The sequence below is a fragment of the Protopterus annectens genome, chromosome 15.part0, assembly GCF_019279795.1.
Source record: "Protopterus annectens isolate FY-2018-M chromosome 15.part0, PAN1.0, whole genome shotgun sequence".
In the NCBI taxonomy this organism is placed as follows: domain Eukaryota; kingdom Metazoa; phylum Chordata; order Ceratodontiformes; family Protopteridae; genus Protopterus; species Protopterus annectens.
This window is the reverse complement of record NC_056749.1, coordinates 698,324,349-698,345,123: the sequence shown is the minus strand read 5'-3', so window position 1 is coordinate 698,345,123 and position 20,775 is coordinate 698,324,349. Positions and strand designations below refer to the sequence as shown.

The 20,775-nt window shown below is 36.8% G+C and overlaps 1 protein-coding gene and 1 long non-coding RNA gene across 3 annotated transcripts in view; both read right to left on the bottom strand.

Moving 5' to 3' along the window:
- Nucleotides 1-4,388: 4,388 nt before the first annotated feature.
- On the bottom strand, nt 4,389-6,075 carry LOC122790017. Its single transcript, XR_006362906.1, has 2 exons — nt 5,532-6,075; nt 4,389-5,339 (listed from the first exon to the last, which is right to left on the bottom strand). It is a non-coding gene; the product is annotated as an uncharacterized LOC122790017 (long non-coding RNA).
- Nucleotides 6,076-12,346: 6,271 nt separating this feature from the next.
- Nucleotides 12,347-20,775, bottom strand: part of JCAD (junctional cadherin 5 associated) — a 566,987-nt gene continuing 558,558 nt past the window's right edge. For both annotated transcript variants that reach the window (XM_044057552.1, XM_044057553.1), the window contains one exon: nt 12,347-19,128. In XM_044057552.1, the coding sequence (XP_043913487.1) occupies nt 19,094-19,128 (35 nt within the window). In that variant the 3' untranslated portion in view covers nt 12,347-19,093. The remainder of the gene's footprint in view (nt 19,129-20,775) is intronic.

The window sequence follows — 20,775 nt, the reverse complement described above, 5'->3', positions numbered from 1 at the left end:
TACTTAATCATGCTACTACTCAGCTTATCCTCTATTCCTTACTTAATCATGATACTACTCAGCTTATCCTCTATTCCTTACTTAATCATGCTACTACTCAGCTTATCCTCTATTCCTTACTTAATCATGATACTACTCAGCTTATCCTCTATTCCTTACTTAATCATGCTACTACTCAGCTTATCCTCTATTCCTTACTTAATCATGATACTACTCAGCTTATCCTCTATTCCTTACTTAATCATGCTACTACTCTGCTTATCCTCTATTCCTCTCCTACTACTGGGCCATCTTCCATTCTACAATGACTCTATAACAGCTCTCAACATCTGTCCAACTCTGTCCCAACCACCTAGTCATACTTCCTCCCCACACTCTCCATGCATTGTACCAAACCTATTTAATGATGATCCTCACCTTTACTCCAAAAATAGATTGATTAACTGCATTTCAACTCAAACCAAAATAAAAGTAGGTGCAGAAAAACTCTCCAAAAAACAAGTATCAATAATTCTAAAACCACTATGAATGGCTCCGCTGACCAGCACAATAAAGGTTGTCCTCCACTAATCTCCCAATGGTAATCCAAAAATTATGACTCACGAGTCACAGGCAAAGAAGTTTTAATACACCAAAATACAATTAAAAATGGACAACAGACAACAGATTTAGCGCGCTTTCATCTCGTATCCCGAGACTTCCTCAGAATCAATAATAACTCAATTTACTCCAGTTTAAATACTCATTGTGGCTAGCAATCAGTCGTCATAGCAATAAATCTTCATAGCTACATATTGTCATAGCAATGCAATTAATAAATATATTTCCTTACGTAATCAATCATTTGTCAACAAACATATACTTAAATGTATATCTTGGGAAAGTTCATGTTACTTATTCAATTTCTGGGAAGGCATGGTATAAACCAATATAGGTATGTACATATATATATATGTTAAAATATATGTGTATATAAAATGGATAGATCTATAAAACATATTATATGTAATTGCACATTAAAAATGAACAATAAAATGTAAAACCATACAAAACATATGTTTACAAATGTGCACATATGAAAAGCAACAATAATAAATATAAATGTAAATATAAATATTTGTGTTGTGGAGTTTTTTTGGTGTTTACAAGTTTTTTCGCTGGTCGGTTATGAGAAGTATCAACAATTCCCCAATATACTAAAATCCTTCTAGGAGGAGACATTCACACTGATCTTGCTTATGGATACTACCAAATATCTTGAAACTATGTATTTAATGCTAAATTATGCTGATACTTATACTAAATGCCATAAAAGTGACGTTGCTATGGTTATTCAGAATGTACATAATAGTATTCATGAACTGTTAATAGAAGGTGTAGTAAGCAGAGATTTGTATGATTACTTTATGGTTGAATTTCCTACTACTCCAGTACTACAAGTCCTTCATAAGATTCGTAAGTGTTTGAGTAACCCACTCATGAGAAATATTGTCTCGCGCCGTGGGTGGGTGACTGACCTTTGTCAATCTATGTTGAAAAGCAGTTGTGCCCTATTATTGATAAGACTATTACTGTACTTCGAGACACTAAGCACTTTTTGATGCAACTCTTTGATTGGTCTTGCAGAAATAGTATGAATGATGTTATATTGGTTACCATGGATGTAGTATCCCTTTTTACCGTAATTCCTAATGAGGTAGGAATAGCTTTCTTAGGCTGATTTTGTTTAAGAACTCTGATTATTCCACAAGTCAGTCACCCTTGATATGTTCACTGCTTGACATTATACTTAGTAATAATGTCTTCATGTTTCATGATAGCTACTACCATCAGAAGGTCGGGGTGGCCATGGGCACTATGTGTGCAAACAGCTATGCCAACATGGTGCTTGCATATTGGGAGTCTCTATGTTCTAGACAGTAGTAACCCTGAATGAGTCTATGGACTATTTACATTAGACCACTGATTTTTTGAAGTTCACATTTAAGCATTCCCAAACCTTGATATTTATTCCTGATGCTTGTGTCTTGAATACCCCTGATGGTTTTGATACTCATCTCTATAGTAAACCATGCAAGAAAGTTAACACACTGTACTTACCAGGATATGCATTCTACGTTTGTAAAACATAATGTGCTGAAAGGGTAATTTTATAGATCTGCATAACTGAATAGAAATTATGAGAATATGCTTTCCTCTTTTGATACCCTGAGTGTGGACTTTCGCTCTGGGGGGGGGGGGGTACTCTGAACATGAGATAGGGATGGTGAGTGATGAGGTTCTGTCACATAGAAATGATTCGGCTAGACCCTATTTTTCGAACTATAGTGTTGACACTGTGGTAAGACAGAATAACAGAAATGATTTTAGAATGTATGTTAGCTGTTCAAGTGACATTCAACCTATCTGTGATATCATTAGGAAGCACTGGCATATTTTCACTACTAATGCCAGATGCCAGGACTTACTTGGTGAAATTCCACACTTTTGCTATAGGAATAATAGTTCCATTAAGAAACTGCTTTGCTACAAATCTCTAGTTAGCAACGGACCCTGTATCTCAGTTAGGAAAGGGACACATCCACACAGATTATGTAACATGTCTAAGTACATTCAAACTGATGACACCTTTTTACATGCTGTTACTGGACGTAGTTTTAAATTCAATTTCTATGCTGACTGCACTAGTAGCAATCTGGTCTATTTGGCTGTTTGTGATGAATGTGGAAGTTGCTATTTTGGTAAGACGAATCCGATGTTGAAGAATCATATCAGGAAACACTTATATGAAATAAGCAGATGTGACAGTAGGAATGCTTTATATAAGCATATTTGTAACACTGGTATCGAACACTCAAGTTTTTAGGTTTGGAATTATTCAATGTAGGAGCCAAAGGAGGTGATATTAAAACAAGAACAGAATGCTTAGAAGTTAAACGGATATTCATTTTACAATCTGACAAAGGAATAAGATTACATGAGCATATACCTTTAAAACCCTTGCCGAGGTCACGTGACTTGACCAGGTGATTTTGAACATTAAGCACTGTTTGTTAGTTTGATTTTAAATCTGATGAAGCACCTTTGGTATGAAAGTGCTCTTCTGCTATATTCTTTCTACTGTTTTTATTTTTCAGATTAAACAAGTGTTTTATACAGTGTTGTGTTAGCTGTTTCTTTTGTTTTATTTGCTGCTTTTGAATTTATCATCTAACCAGCTTTTACCAGCTCAGTTTGATTCTGTTTACTGTTCAAATGTTCTTTGTGCAATTACCTACAGACTAAGCTTTTCCAGTATAAGCACACATGAAGCTGTTACAAATTAACATTCCTCTAGATACACACATTTTTACAAGCATAGCTTGAAAATCCAGTTGAACACATAAATTAAAAAAATCATGTGCTTTACAATTAAATATCCAACGCTAAAGTTCACTGGAAGAAGATATGCAATGTTTCTGTCTCATTCTGTGCTTCCAGTTTTATTATCAGATTATTCTCAACATCTGCAGTCATCTCTGAGCAGCACTTGAGATCAGTAGGGCACTTATTTTCCAGTCAGGACAGCCAAAGGCACTCACTTACTTTGGTCACTGTAGCCCCACAAGAATAAGTTCTGTGCCAGTGACTGGGTCAGTCTGTGCTGACACTTCTGTGCTAAGCAATAACTTTCTTCCTATGAGCTAATGTGTAAATTAATTGGATACACATTATATTGTAGATTCTGTCACTTTGCCTCTTCAAGGGACATTCCTATGGTTGCAAGACTCTGTCCCACAAGTGCCAAAAATATCACAGCATAACAAGTGGAAACAATATTATACAGTGGTGTTTGGCTCTAATAAACAGTGACACTCGTGGAAACTCCATGCCACTCTTATTTCATCAACATCCACCAATTGAGGCCGTCTCCGTATTTATTGAGAGCACCCACTCTTTTGAAACTGCTACTCATAGTGTCTCCCAAGATGAGTTCTAACTACAAATATTGCATGCCTGAAGAAAAGTTATAGTATATGTAATAGGCATATTCAACTTACTATACTAAACACTTTTACATATGGAAAGGACATTGGAATATAAATTGCAAATGGAAGCCATACTGGTCAACAGTGTCTCTTACATTAAATTAGTAAAGGCTAAACTAATCTAAACTAATCAATTCAAATGTTATATGTTTGATCCAATAATCTAAAGACAGCAAAGCATTTATTTAGCTGTTTATTCATTCATCGAATGCACTATTGATCTACCATATGTAAATATCAGACACATCACATATACAATTCCTTTCAACACAAAGAGTGCTAATAGAAATGACCTAAAGTTCATTATTCATGATCAGCATAATATGAAAAGTCAGTCAAAGCACTCAAGGAAGCCATTACTGGATATTCATGCAGATTGTTTATTTACCAGTGATATACTGTACAGCTGGATGGTGCATTTACTCTGTAGTATTTACATTGTGCTGATAAATACAAAGATAAAATGTCTTCAAGAAAAATAGATGGATTTTCTTTCAAAACAGTGTATACTAAGCTTATTTTACACATTTAAATAGTTGATAATACTTTTGGAAGTAAAAAAAAAACGAGCGTGAAGGAAGCAGAAGGAAACATATCTGAGTAAATGTCTTCCTTTGGTCCTTAGCTGAACACTGTATATGGCACACAGCAGAATCAGGATTACAAATATGCATTTACATAATTATATTCCATTATGTAATAACTTTGTACTTCAGATTGGAATAAACTCTTTATCCTGCATGATATAACCATACGCCTAAGTTGTGATAAGGATGGTAAATACAAGGAATATTAAATTTTAACTGTCCATACAAAATGAATTATATAGTAAAGTGCATGAAAGGATAACAGATTACATGTAACAGCCATATTAATGCATCAGACTAGTACAAATCAGAAACAAATTCATTTCCAGAAATGATTGTTCAATCTCAAAAAAGTAAAAAATGAGATGGAATATGGTACTGAAATGAAACAGTACAGAGAATACTATTTATCAGATAAGCAAAAAGCCCCAACAGAACCCTATGAACCATGATAAATTGTATGTAGTTACATAATACGACATATCCTTATATGCCTTACAATTATGTTAAATGCATTAAGTGCACGGTGGGGCAATGCCAGGCTGCATTTCTTCTCAGTGGTAAAATGTCTTCTTAAGATGTTGAAAATTCTAATTATTGAGAATGCCAGATTTCCAACTGTCATAAGGGGGAGAAAAGAGATACTCAAAAGCACCACATGTCAGAGCCTATGGATGACTCCTCATTTAACCCTTACAGATCCATTACCTATGCTCACCATTACCTATGCTCACCATTACCCATGCTCACCATTACCTATGCTCACCGTTATCTATGCTCACCATTACCCATGCTCACCATTACCTATGATCACAATTACCCATGCTCACCATTACCTATGATCACCATTACCCATGCTCACCATTACCTATGATCACCATTACCCATGCTCACCATTACCCATGCTCACCATTACCCATGCTCACCATTACCCATGCTCCCCATTACCTATGCTCAGCTAACCCAACCTCACATCATAATAGTCAGAATTTGTAAATGGTAGCTTGAATTTACATTTTCTCATAACACAGATACTTAATCAAGTAAATTTTTGAGCCACTGCAAAAAAAAAAAAAAAGAAATGTTTCCTACAAGAAGATAAGCCCCCTGCATATTCTTTGTAGAGAACTTCTACCCCACAACCTTATACTTTATTGTTTTCACTTAAATGTCAAAACACCTTGGAGAAATTGATCCTGGAGAGGTAGCACAACACCTGTCTCGGTCTTTTTATGAGATGCACTGAGCTCAGTCACCTGCAGCTCACTACTGTGCAAGTATAAATGAACTTGTTGTATGATGTAGCATCAAAGAAACACAGACATATCATAAGTCAACATCAAAGAAACACAGACATATCATAAGTCACCATCAAAGAAACACACACATATCATGTCAACATCAAAGAAACACAGACATATCATAAGTCAACATCAAAGAAACACAGACATATCATAAGTCAACATATCATACGTCAAGCTGTTATGCTCAAAGAATTACAAACTGAGGTCAGGTGTTCCAAGCTATTGTACATGGAGAGCTACCATGGAACTGCACTTCCTGAATATCATTTGCTAGGAGATGAGCATGAAGCAGAGATTCCGGAACTGTTAAAGACGAAGCTTGGTCATCATTTTGCCTGCTTCCTCTTCTTTAAAGGCAGGGAAATGTCTTGTAGATTTAAAAAGCTTAACAAATATTGAAAATTTAAACAGGCCAACACATTTCCACTGGATAGCAAGAGCAGAACAGATTGAAAGGTTACCTTATTAAAGGGCTTGTCTAGGATAAAGGTGATTAGACTGCTCAAACATCAAATGCAAAGTTTTTTTTACCCATTTCTTTATGTTACAGTTATGCCTTTATCTTGTGAAGTGGGCCTTCTTATTTTAAAATGTGTAGTTTTTACTTTAGTTACTCCAGTGGACCCATATTTATTAAATTTAATAAAGTGGTGTTTCTGTTTACTGTATGCTGAGCAACTGTCCAATTACTTCCTGATTCAATTGCATCAAGCCCTGCCTCCCGAGGATGCAGTATAGGGGAGAAACAGTGTAATGGGTTGGCATGTTTTTTGTAGTCTGCAGCAGAGTTTATTACAGTGAATCAGTCAGACAATAAATCAATAAATAAATACAGCTACATTCAAGTGAAAGGTAACAAAAGTAAGCTGGAACAGGATACAGCTCTTAGTAAGATGCATAGTGCTTGGCATACAGTGACAAATGTTAAACAGTGTGGAATTTTTCTTCATGGATATGGTACTACTTTACAGTAAGGAATTGGTTACTGAGATATATATTAATCATGTCGGATGCAATTGCCTGAGTTAATATACTGGTTTTATTTTCAAGTCTGGCCATTTGGCAAAAGAATTGTCACAATGCATTTCTATCTTTACTATTCCTTATTTAGTTGGGACATTTTAATAAAAAATATTTCCCTATGCTGATGTCACTGAGGTTAAAGTTTGCTGGTTATTTTCAGTGTCATGGGAGTAGGGAAAATGGAAGCATTACAAGTCTTGTTTAACTAATGCAGAAGCCATTCAATGATGGGGTAAAACTATTTGGCACTTTATACACCACATGCCATGGTGGAAAGGAAATAAATTAAATATCAACAAAACACTTTAAAAATATCTAGCTATTTTATGATTTGTATTTCTATCATCATGTTTTGTTGCTAAACAATTATGATGTCATCTGTTATGAGGACTGTTTTCTGATGTGGTCATCACTGAAAGTCGATAAAACCCAAACTAGAAAAATCTTCAATTCTTTGTATGACTCCATCCTTTCTCTCTCTCTAAATGTAACTCAAACTTTACTTTCCTCTTTCTAATCAGCAACAACTATTGGATCCTACTGCTTGACACAGCTACCATTATAGCTTCTCATTACCCTTCGCCCTCCGAATGAGACCTACAGGAATCGAACCCACACACCTACTATTCGACAACAAATCACATACATTTACAAACTTTCTGTATTGCCAGTAAAGAAGAAGAAATTATTGTAAAAGTTATCAGTATTAATTTGAAAGAAAAACTGATATTGTGATAGTCATTACTAGGGATGGGCAAGCAAGCTGAAAATCACATACTACTGTCTACACGGTAATTATTGTAAGAAGTATGTTTTAAATAAAATATATTTATATTATCAAAAATAAAATGCAGGTATTAGACATAGTATACTAGTAATATACAATACTGGTTGCTTGTTGCTGGAATAATATAAGTTCTGTGGTAGTAAAGGAGTAATTTGACACTGTATTGTGGTCATTAATCTTACATTGCATTGAATGCATTTTTAACTGCTTTTTTATTTCATTTGTAGTGGTCTGGTGAACCACCCTATCTCTTGTTACTTATCAGTAACTGTAATCCTCTGAATCATGAAAAATCATTTTACTAAGAATAATTTTACATTCTGGGCTTTCTTGCATTATTCAACATCATAGTAAATCAAGAAGGTAACATGTTTAGCTTCAAAATCTCTACATATTATTCTCTGGCCAAGGTTTGTTGGACTGTTAAGTCTTAAATAAATTTGATTTTCCCAACCTTCTATCCATTAAAACTAAAAACTTCAAAATGTCCATAGGAATCCAGGAAAGAAATATGAGAAGTTTGGTGATGGACCTGTGTAAGTGTAGAGAATGTCATGATTGCCTGTGGCTATCCCTTCCCTCACTAACACATCTGTGGCAGTCTTGGACCACTATTTAGCATTGGAGGGAACATCTTCCCCGATACCCTCCACCTACGGGCAATTGAGACAGTAGTCCTGGCAGCTGCTGATTGGCTTGGTCATACATATGACCTCCCTGAAAATGCCAAGGAGGACACTCTGTAGGTCAATGCCCTTCCTGAGAGACAGCTGACTAGATGTACTGACTTCCAAGAGATTCTTGTTGCAGGGGCTGTGAGTTTTCATGGTATGAGTACAATTCTCTCTGACATCCCTGCATCCATGAGCATAGTGGGAAAGGAAGAATTTCGTATCTCTAGAAGCAATAAGTTTCTCTTTTTCCTAGACTAATTTTAGGGACTTATTAGTTTCTGGACCAAATGGTAAGAAGTCCTTAAAGGGCACTTTGATGCCTTCCTCCTAAGGAGGAGCCAGTAGGGACAGCATAATGGATATTCTGACTGTTTCCACCCTGGCAATTTGATCTGCTGCATCATATGCCATTCAAGCCACCAGGTTTCCAGGATCAGAGCCATGGAAGACATTTTCTCTACAGAATGTTGTACTTAGTTTACCAGGGCTCACCGAAAGTAAAGCATTATAATTAGGTAGTTCAATGCCCTGGTGGATACAAAGGAGGATATATTCACCTGCTATCACAGTTTATCCAGAGTCCATGGTTCACTGTCTAAGGAAAAGATAGGAGTATGGTTCCTCTGAAGGATCACTGCTGAGACAGTGACATCCAGTTTGGAAGTATGTGCAACAGCAAACACTCCATATGGCTATAGAATATCATTGTCTATCTTCCTACATATGGTATCATGGTATTAGTGTATTCCTAAAAAATAGGTAACAGTGTCTTGGATGATGTACACCACATGTAGATAACCAAGGAGGACTGCACTATTGTCCTATAACTATTAGTAAGCATCTTTATGAGGGTGATATTGAATTACAGGATATCTCTCCTTAATTGCATTAATTTTAGAACCTCACCAAATTTAAGGTCATCAATTAACAATTAGAGTTGGGGGTAACTCCCTCATTGCCAATATCTTTAAAAGTATGGTGTTAGCCTTGCAGGATGCTGTATGCCTTGTAATTTGCAGTCTATTCCCAAGTTTCTTAACAACAGCAGAGTTTTTTGGAAAAAAAAAAGAAAAAAAAGATTCTGCTGCCCTTTTCAACTGGAAGAGTGATGTACATGTGCAGGAGGGGTATAAAAAACAATGGTTGTCACAGATATAGTCTCAAGGGGAGGCATGTGGATATGGTTGATGCAAGGAAGCAGGATATTGCTAAGAAGGATAAGCTGCTGCTCAAGAAAAAGCAGTAGTCTGCGTAGCAAGACCTAAATGAAACAGCTCTACATCTAACTGATCCAGTACACAAGAGAAGGGCTGTTGAAAAATAAATACAGGTAAAACAGAAAAATGCAAAACAGGCACAAGTCTGCAGAACGCACAGCTGTCCAGCTGATTCCGAGTGAGCTGATACTTTCGAAAAAATATGTAAGACTAATGTCAGAAGATCTGTGCAGGTGGGACCAGCACCTGTTGGCCTAATATCATATGGATTGGCATGGATTTGACAGGTTTCTGCCAATCAATCAAGAGCAGTTTCAGGGAAGTTAGCTGAAAATACTTTCAATGATAGAGGAGATTTTATATTTCTCCACTGTTGTGTGATTTTAGAGTAGGTGTATATATTTTTGGGGGGTTATTCTCCACAAAGGGTTTACAGAGGGTTTGTCATCCCTCAAAAAATAATTCTTTAGAGGGTCACTCAAACTAACTTTGGCTATTTAACTTCACTGTACAGACTTTGTTTAGAACTAATACTAGTATAGAATATGTCAGAGTGTGACCATTTAGTCTTTTAATGGCTTCTGTCAACTTTACATAATCACTTTCTGGTGGAAGAGAACTCTGTTGATTCAGTACAGAAGAGAGTAAAACTGAAACCAGAGAAAGTCATGTACAGGAGTAGAAATAGGCCCAGAATTAAAAATGAGCTCAGATCTATTAGTGGTAACCTCAGTGATGTGAACAGAAGTATTACTTACCAGGGTAGGGAGCTTAGCCTTTCTATTATCTTTTGAAGCTTTCCATGTTTTTCAGTGGATTAATATGCTAGTACGTGCCACTTCTTGCTATGATTAGAATATATGAAAGCTTTTTTTCTCTCCAAACAGCGTGAGACCATCAAATACATAAGCAAACTCCTCTGTACTGGGAAAAAATGAACTGTTCTGTTTGCGCAGTGTATTATGAGAGCTGAGGGTGGTGATTAACAATCTTGTGTGGAAGGTTTTTTTGTGTGTTAGAAGAAAGCCTAACTGCTATGACATCAGTCATTAATGTTCCTCTAACAAACACTACAAACTCAAGCTTATCAGTATACCTTCAGGAGGACAGTGGTTGTGAATGCTAGTGGCAGCAGTTTTTCAGCTTTCTCAATTACTTTTATTAATATTTTTCATTATTTTTACGGCTAAGGGAACTTGTTTACAGTCATGCTCTTCTCCCACCTCACCCTTCCAGCTCACTGACATTAATATCCACAGTTACAAGGGATACTATTTCCACAGCACATTTATCACCCATTCTCAGCTCATTTTAAACATGGGTCACATCAAAGCCTCCATTGAATCCTCTAATGCACGCTGGCAGATTGTGAATGTGGTAGATTCCCGCTCTGACTTGCAGATGCTTATCATGCATGCACAGCAGCACAGTAATTTAATGAGCTGGTCTCTATCACTTATGGACCGGGAGAGCTGAATGTCTCTACTAAAGTAGGTTTTCCATTCTTAACCAGTCTAGAAAACCAAACCAGCAGACAGCTGACTTACTGTTGGTGACACTAGTGATTACCAAAGGCCAGCTCTCCATCAGTGCCACAACATCAGCCCTTCTCTTCACAGGTAATACCTACAAGCCTTGTATCTTATTAATATGGTACCTGAGATTTTAATGCTAACTCTGCATGGACTCACTGCTTACTCCTCCTTTCCCTGAATGTTTCTTCTTTTACTCTGCCCACTTCAGCTTATAGAAGACAAACACGGTTTACTGACTTCTTGGGGATTTATGTCAAGAAAGTAGTTACTGACACTTCAGCAAGGGAGATCTGTAAGTTTCCTCACAGGTCCTGGTTTACCCGAGTTTTGAGGTAAAGTCTGTTCTAAGTAGTTAAGGCTTTCTTACCCAGTTTGTTCATCTTTATACAGTTATCCACTGACGCTGTAGCAGTAAAACTGCCAGATGTTAGACAGTGACACTGTAACAGTAAAACTGCCAGATGTTAGACAGTGAGCTTTACTTTGTATCATTTGCTATTCTAACTGTTGTAAGGGAATGGCAGTGCTTATCTCGAAATACAAGTGTGTGTGTGTGTGTGTGTGTGTGTGCACGCGCACATGCGCGTGTCTGTTTACCCACCTGCATCTAAATTTACCCCTTTAACAACAAGAGAATCTTACTCAACAGTCACTTGCATATAATTTACATAATTAAACTCTAGAGTTCATTTTCACTAATGAGCAGGATGACCTTTCCTTATGCATTAATGGTAGCACACATTGAATGTTTTAACACCTTTCCTCATATATCAGCTGTTTATCATTTCATATGTTACAGCTTATTTTTGACACAAGCATTACTTCATTTGTTCTAGAACAATCTAATCAGTGATGAAAATGGTACCATAACTTACCAGTAAGTGACTGAAGGAAGCAGGTAAAATCAAATTGCTGACTGTTCCAGTCATTTGTATAAAATAAACAAAAAAGGGTTACCTACTTTTCATCTGTGGCACTTGTTTAATAATCAGAACCTCATCAGTGTTAGAAAGTTGTCATGTGGTAACAGAAGTTAGATATGGAGGAGAGTGAGAAGGTGAATGTTGTGTTTTCATCACTTTCTCCCTTTTCCCAGAGTTTATATGCAGTCCCAGAGTTGACACATGCATCTTAGCCAGTCAGCTTTACTTTTCATCACTTGCAAAGTAAAGCTCAAAGGCTAAGAAGCGTGTTTTGGATGGGAAGTTGCAAATTCACTCCTGGGGTGGTTTGGAGGTTAAGGAGTTTCTAGCATGCTTGGGTACAGGGTCGCAGATGTTTTTCTGTTTATTGACCTCCTGAGGTTTTAGAAGTTTTGCGGTCAGATAATTCTGAATCGATTAAATGAGTTTCACTTATTCATTGTGAATCCTGTGAAAAGCAATGTTGTGTTTCAGATAATGTAAGGTTAAACCTCTTTTAGGTGTATAAGGAGCTGTCTTTTGACCCCATCGTATGTGGTAAGGGGAGCTGAGCTCACACTTAAATGCACTCTGCATATTGTGATTCGATATGTGGTGGCAGGTCCTCTTAAACACTTTAATCATTTATTGCTGTGTAACAACAATAGATGCATGTGTATCTTTGTAACTACTGATTTGGCATTCAGATGTTACATCTGTTACAGTAGTACAGGTAGTTAGATCCCAAAAGATAACAAATATCTGTGCAAGATGGATACAAAGTTTGTCTGAAAAGAACTGCAATTTATTATAACAAGACTGCCCTCTAGTGGCTAAAGTTAAAATTACTAACAGTTTAACTCTAACAAATTTTAAGGCATTTATTTAAGCAAACTATACCACAAAACTCTGAAAAAGGATATGAATGCAAAGCATCTGTCTTACTTTTGTAAATATAAAAGATTAACTTATAATGCTTTTAAAGTACCAGATGCATTTCTGAAGTTTATATCTCCGGCCTCCTATCTGATTAATATTGCTAGAGCACTTTGGATTGAGGGTCATTATACCGCTATGTGAAGTCACAGACAGCAATAATTCCACCAACTACTTGAAAAAAAATGACTAGATATTTTTACATAAAAAAGTGACTTGGTTATTTTAATTAAATTCTATTCACAGTACTTTACAAGAACAAATTGGTAAGAGAAATAAAAGGTGCTGTTAATACCGGAAACTTAAATTTGCAGATGCTGTCAGATATACAGGGGCTTAAAATGAAGTCATTTTCCTAGGCTCAGCATGACATCATGTTTGTCAAAAGATGTCAAGAAAGCAGTTCAGTATATGGCAAGTGAAATTAAAATCTGAACATAACCTGAAGGATAAAAAAGATGAAAAACAGACTATACATTAAAAACAGGATGTTTACAGATTTAGCTCACTATCCTGAGTACAACAGATATAAATCAAAAAGGGAGACAGCTATTGTTGAATTTGATAAGCACATTAGGGCAATTAATTTAAGAAATCATAATGAGAATATGACAAACTACTACACTGATTGTATTTTATGCTGTAAAATGGAATACAAAACATGTGAGTTGTATTCATTAAAAAAAAAAAAAGATTTGCAAAAAAATGACTTCTTCCATTACTTGACTTATAATTTAGTACTTTTCTAAAAGAAGTAATACTTAAACATTTCCCATATAAGGAGCTATAAACTATGAATAAGTATTAGGCAGGGGAGCTTTTTAACTAAATACTCTGTTTATATTGTTACTCAGAAGCTGGAATACTTAGCTAGGGAGTGGTGTAGGAAGCCATGTTCTCCATATACACTGTGATCTATATTTTCATTTTCATAATAAGAATTTTTAGTGTATTCCATTTTCAGAAAAGTAGCAGTCGACAAGTCTTGCATGAGTTTTACTACTTGACTGAATCTCAAATAACCAGAAATAAAATGACCGAGTACAAAAGTCTGGATTTCAGTATTCCAAAAATAAGTATATGAATTATGACATACAGACCTGAGTTGTTCAGATATATAAAAATTGTTTTACACTTATTTGCTTAGCTACATTGTATTATAAATGAATAACCTAGTTTGCTGGTGTTAATGTACAAATTCCTGCTGTGTTGTGTTGCTGTTAATGTATAGATTCCTAGAACATGGACAAAAAGAAATAGTTCTGTAGTATATTTAAATGTAAACTATATGAAGTATAGCAGGCTGAAGTTAAGCAAAATGCAAAGTTAAAGAAAGACTAAAAACTGCACCTATCCAATTCCTCATTAAATATATTAAATACTGTAATTCTAAGGTTATTGCACATCATTGAAAGGACAGAGAATGTATTCCTGCCATTTCAGTGAGGCAACACAATGTCAAAGTTCACTATATAATAAGGGTATTTGAAGAGAGCAGATCCCCACATCAGGGGGTACAGGGCAACTCGACTCCCTGACTAGTGTATGGCACTTTATTCTGTGCTGTTTTTAATTTAGTTTACTTAATGCTGTCTAATTATTTTTGTATATGTGATAGTGTACTCCAGTATAACTTTTAACACATACTGTTTAGAATTATGTTGTTTAAACCCTTTTTTAATGTACCATGGGATAAGGAAGCGCTGGTAAGCAGAGTGTAACCTTTTTTTTCACCTACATGCTACTTCCTTTCTGTGCTTTATTGGTTGTAGTTTGTAGACTAGAACTGCTCTGAGAGGCATTTCTACTTCTCTGGATAGCTGCCTCTCTACTTCTCTAGGTAGCTGATTTTAACACTAGAATCAGATCTTTTATTTCTGATTCTTTCATTTGACAATCTTACGTTTGATCAGCTTCAGATTCAGTATACTATGTTTGATCCTTTGTGATTTGATTACAAGTAGTAGAACCTTTCTGGATGAGTGAGTTTTTTAAGTGCTTTTTTTCTGTTAGTTTTACACAATCCAGTAAGAGTGCACTGAATTCAGAACAGTAAGCTGTAAAACAGAACAGTATTACCAGTCAGGAGACGTAATGTACTCATAAAGTAACTGACAGGACACAAGCGTAGAATACTCTTTAATAAATGAACTCTTAGCAGAGGTGAGAATCAAACCTTGCACCTCAGGTATATGAGGCAAACACCTTAACCACTGTGCCATATGACTTTTTGCTCACAAAGTTGGCAGATGTGAGATTAGAACCACTACCTATCTACTATTACACGCTATAGCTCGTTGTACTTATCACATGCGCCACATGAAGCAGCAACCTAAAGAAAGCACTAGTACAAGCATTCCCTCCCAAAAAATCCTTCAGCAAACCTCTCTACAGTAGGATGTCCTGTGGGCGACTGAGTATTGGGGCACATGCCTTGATCCATTTGAGTAGCCCCTACTGCTATATACAACAGAATCAAATACACTGTGACATTACCTCCAGTGCAAAGAATAAACAAATATCCAAAATGACCCATACTGTGTTTAGCACACACAGAAATTCAAACTACACTTCTTGATAACAGAGGGTAATAAGGGGCTCAGGCAAATGACCCAAGTCCTCATCTGGAGGGGTAAATTTGCAGAAAATAAGCATAAGGGATACTGTCCACAGGAGTAGTATTCCTACCCGATGCCCCATTATATGCAAATATAAAGCCTTGACTACAAAGTGACCCCTGTTCAATTACATGGGCTACCTGGCATATGAAGGACCAGCTAAGGTGAGTATGAGACTGAGCAGCTGACACATGGGAGGTGGGACACTACTAAGCCCATGACAATGGAGACATTGGGATACATACCTCCTTTTCCTGACCAGGTATTTATGGTGAGCCCATAAGCAACCTTGTGGATGGAAAGGAAAGCTGCATTGCAGGACTTACAGCTGACCTCCTGTCTACCAGCTGATTGTCACCACTGGGGAATAGAATGACCCAAAGGTCTGTAAAAACAAATGGGTCATTGAGTTCCTGAAATGCCTTTGTATTCCCTACTTGTGCTATTGAGGAATTAATAGGCCAGCTGAGTGTAAACAGTGGAGTCATTCATGAAGGGTCAGGTGCGGGTGGAGAAGAGGGAATAAAAAATAAAAGGGGGTGGGATAAAGGGGGTTGGGGTCCATCATGAAAGCTGCACCGAGTTGGATGTCACAGATGTCAGGCTAAAAATGAAAACACTCATTCAGTACTTGACTCACACCCATCATCAATACAATTTTGCTAGTTAGTTTTCCTACTATGTTTTATTTATTCATATTTCATGTGAATGCCAGCAAATGTATGTATTTTAGCTGAACAATTTAAATTTTGTTATTTAACTACATCTTAGACTATTAAATGTACACACACACACACACACACACATTATAGTTACCCTTTTTCTTGTAGCCCTACCGGTGATTGAAATTGTTCCACAGAGACTAGCTCACTAAGCTGGTTAACAGCAAATAAATAAAAACAATGTCTGAAGAAGCAAAACCAAGATTTTGTAAGTGACAGTTGACAGTACTTCTAGTTATATACTGAAAGACCTTCAGTCAAGCTGAAGCTGCAAATCATTTGTCGGTATTATTTGTGGCGTAATGACTGTATAACACATGTCCTTCGTAATAATCCTCCTCATGCTATCTCCATGTCTGAATAGCTACAGTAAATGTTAGTGCATGTCACAGATTTGGCACATTGTGAATTTAAAATATAATTGCATGTTATTCTAAGGCATGCTCCAAGCCAGTATGTGATATAGACTACACTAGTGTATAAAAATATATTTTGGCTTTACACATACTGAATATCAGAAAATGATGACAGTGAAAAAATAAATGATTGTCTTAAATAGCATTGCTCTGTGCAGTTTACCTATATAAAAGGCAAAATGTTAGTAGGTACAGAATGAGAGACACAGACCCTAAATGTCATCCCTGTAAACTCACCGGCTCCGATTTGTTCTAAAAGGAGTAAGTGACACTTTCGGAGTTAGATGGTCATGATCCCATATTTTAACTGTTCTTAAAGTTATGTCTTTTAACTTAAGAACAGTTACATATAGCATCAGAGAAAGCCATATACTTGACATGTCACTTTCACTTAAAATAAACCAAAGATTCAAATCTACAATGTAAAAATAATAAGATTTACATTACAACTACTTCTGAAGTACTATATCACAATGAAACGTAACATGCCTATTAAATAATTTTAATTTCTGACTTTTAAAGCTGGGTAAATATGACTATGGCAAAGACTACAAACTGAACAAGCATCCCCAGATCTTATTCAAAAACTGACATTGGCTCATTACCTCCAAATGTCAAGTACCCTGATATACTTCAGATGTTCACTTGTCAGTCTTCTGATTCCTGCAAAGTCATTCTGAACTTACAGTTTGCACTACAGCACCCGGCACCATCCAGAAACAAGTCTTAGTAATGCAACAGCACTAGAAACCACGCAGGAAGCTGTGTTAATACAAATTATACTAGACTGTGTTATTTGCAGCAGCTTATTATTTTGCATGTGCATGGTAGAAGTGAATTATAAGTGATTAAATATCAGTGTGTACATTTACAGATGTAACAATAAATTTCTGTTTCTGAGGCAACAGGAAACACAATAATTCAGTACGTCAAACACGTTCTGCTCTGATTACTGCATTATTGCTTTGCATGGCCTTGTTTGTTTGCTACATGTCTGTAAAACCGCAGTGTTAGATACCTGTTGTGTTGCTATTGTGTGCAATAACTTGCTTGTTGTTCACTCAGCATATCATTTTGCTTGTTGAACTGTGACATAAAGTACGCTTTTCTCATAGCTGTGTTCTTCACATTAATGTGTACACTGGGAAAATGAGTTTACTCTGATAGTACATTACATTGTTCTAACTCCATAACAGTCCCAGACACTCTCTAAAACAGGAATCCACTTTGTATGCTACCTTGCACACACATAAAAAAGGAAAATATGAAAGCCCAAAAATAGCCACATCTTGGTAGGGCTTAAGTTACAGTATACAATTTAGACAGCATTGTCTGTTTGTTCTCTGGGGGTTACTTCACATCATGAAAACAACTTAGCCAGACAAACATTGCTGTATAGAGTGTCGCATAAATTGCATAAATAGATCCAGGCATTTCATAAAAGAAAAAGAATACCAAAAGTTTTAGAATACAATGGCATGTTTCTCTGGTATCTCCAGGATGAAATCATTGAGCTCACAAACCAGCATATGTACACTACAGTGACTTAGATCTGTCCATATATCATTTCCATATGATGCAGCAGGCATCATGTAAGGACTAAATACATCCAAAGCTTATGGCAGGTAGAGTCCCTGAAATGCTTCTCAGACCTTGTGCAGTAAGTCAGTACTATTGCCTTTATTGCACTAGATACTAGTTATGCTCTGAATTTGTAAGATTCATCCCCTTCTCAAAAGCAAAGGTGATTAATCGCCATCTATCTGACACCCTGGAACAGTTCTAGAAATTTCTAACACCTTCAAAGACTGGCAATTTTGAGTTGCTGAGTTCATTGTCGTCATTTAGAAACAGACATATTGGCAATATATAGCTTTATGTGTAGGCTTTGGAATAAACCTACTGGGTGTTTTATACAGAATAGTTTTGTGCTCTGAATAAATGAGGAGAACCCTTAGCTGTCTGAACCAGGCGGAGCAATGTTAGTTTTACAGTTGTACTCCATGAAGCCTTCTTCTGCAGCTGAAAACAGTTAATCCTTTGTCATTAAGAATCATCATTTCCAAGAACTGGCACAGAATACAGTGTTAACAATGGATCACTACAAAGCAAGCGGAACCATTTCTGTTATCATTAAAGCACAGATCGGAGCGAGTGACTAACTTCCTGCTGGCAGTGCGAAGCACGTTCTCATACTCCATGAAAACATAAACAAGAATAACACATGGCCAGTGTTCAGTGCTGCTTATAACTAGATAAAAGCAGTCTGTGAAACAATGCTTTGCACAACACTTGTAAAGTTGTTATCCACTTTAGTGAAATCTCTTTTTCACTTATGCTCACCTCATACGGTTTCAACTCTGCTGGGATCATACTCGTCTGCAATGTAAACAGAACAAAGGTCAGAAGCAGTTAATAAAACATACCGTACTCAAAGTGGTAGCTATTGTGATACATTTATAAACAGTTTACTACACTGTCTAGGTTTTAAACAAAATGTCTTAAGTGTGAAGTAATTCCTTTCACTGGGACTGGACACAGAAAGCAATGTAAAACTAAATTCCTTATCCTCCAAAACAATTGTAAAAGGTCAACAAGCTGAATGTTGACATGTTAACATGCGTACACTGAGAAAGAACCTTAGCATGTGCAACAAATAACATTGTTTTCGCAGGGGTTCAAGCCCCACTGCACAGTCCCTGCTAATTATACATACTAATGCTGAGATTGCACAATCACTGGGAAAGGAAATATTCCACTACCCAGGGATTGTTGATCTCACACAGCCGTTACCACGTGCCTGTGCTGACCAGATGTAATTGGTCTCCTGGTACCAGGATTCTGTCACATCCACAGGATGTACAACACCTATATATATATATATATATATATATATATATATATATATATATATATATATATATGTGTGTGTGTATACATACATATATATATATATATATATATATATATATATATATATATATATTCTTTTTAACGAAAACACAGTTTACCGAATCTCAAATTGCAGAGCCCAAACTGCCGAAAGTGCAGATGAGCAAAACTTCACTACCTCGAAGCTGACTTCTCCAAACACAGATCACTACTTCTGGAGTGATATTGCAGAACAGGTGCAGTTTTTGTCTTTATTTGTTTAAACCATTACCAGGAATGTATCTGGTACAGCAGTTGGAGCTTGTTAGAGCTTGTTGGTGCAGATCAAGCTACAGTAGGGATAAGAAGATTTACCCTTTTCCCACTGTAGTGTGATCTCGGAGTTGGTATATATAATGTGCAGGTGGTATTGGGGTACAGGGATGGGGGCTTGCCCCCTGCAGACACTTGTGTTTTGTTTCCTTTTGTGTTTTTTTTTTTTTTTTTGGAGAAGTAAGGTTTGATGTACTGAAGTTTTATTCACTGCACTTTCGGTAAACTGTGTTTTCATTAATATATAAATATATATATATATATATATATATATATATATATATATATATATATATATATATGGGTCTACTTTAAAAAAGCCCACGCCGCTACCACAAACACAAAAAAACCACGCCAGATAATATAACACATAACACACAAAACAAAACGCGAAAACCATAACACCCACACACCACACCGAAACACAAAACAACACACAACACACCATACTAACTAACATACCTAACCTTACCCCCCCAACCCTAAGGTCACCCTCCCTCACTATCACAGACCTCACCCACCCCCCCCCCCTAACTCTCCCTAACTCACTTAACCCACCCCCTGCACCTAACGTCCGGGACACCTCCACCCTACACCACCTACCCCCCCCCTAACCCCTACTCCCCACTCCTATCCCCCCACCATCGCACACATCCTAACCTAACCCCTACCCTAACCCACTTCACCTCCCCCTCCCTAACCCTAAGCCCACCCTGCACCTAGCAACTTACCCTCCCACACTATCGCACTAACCCCCACCTTCCCTGCACCCCTACACTAACTCACCCTCACCGGCCCACACTTACCTTACACCACCCAAAC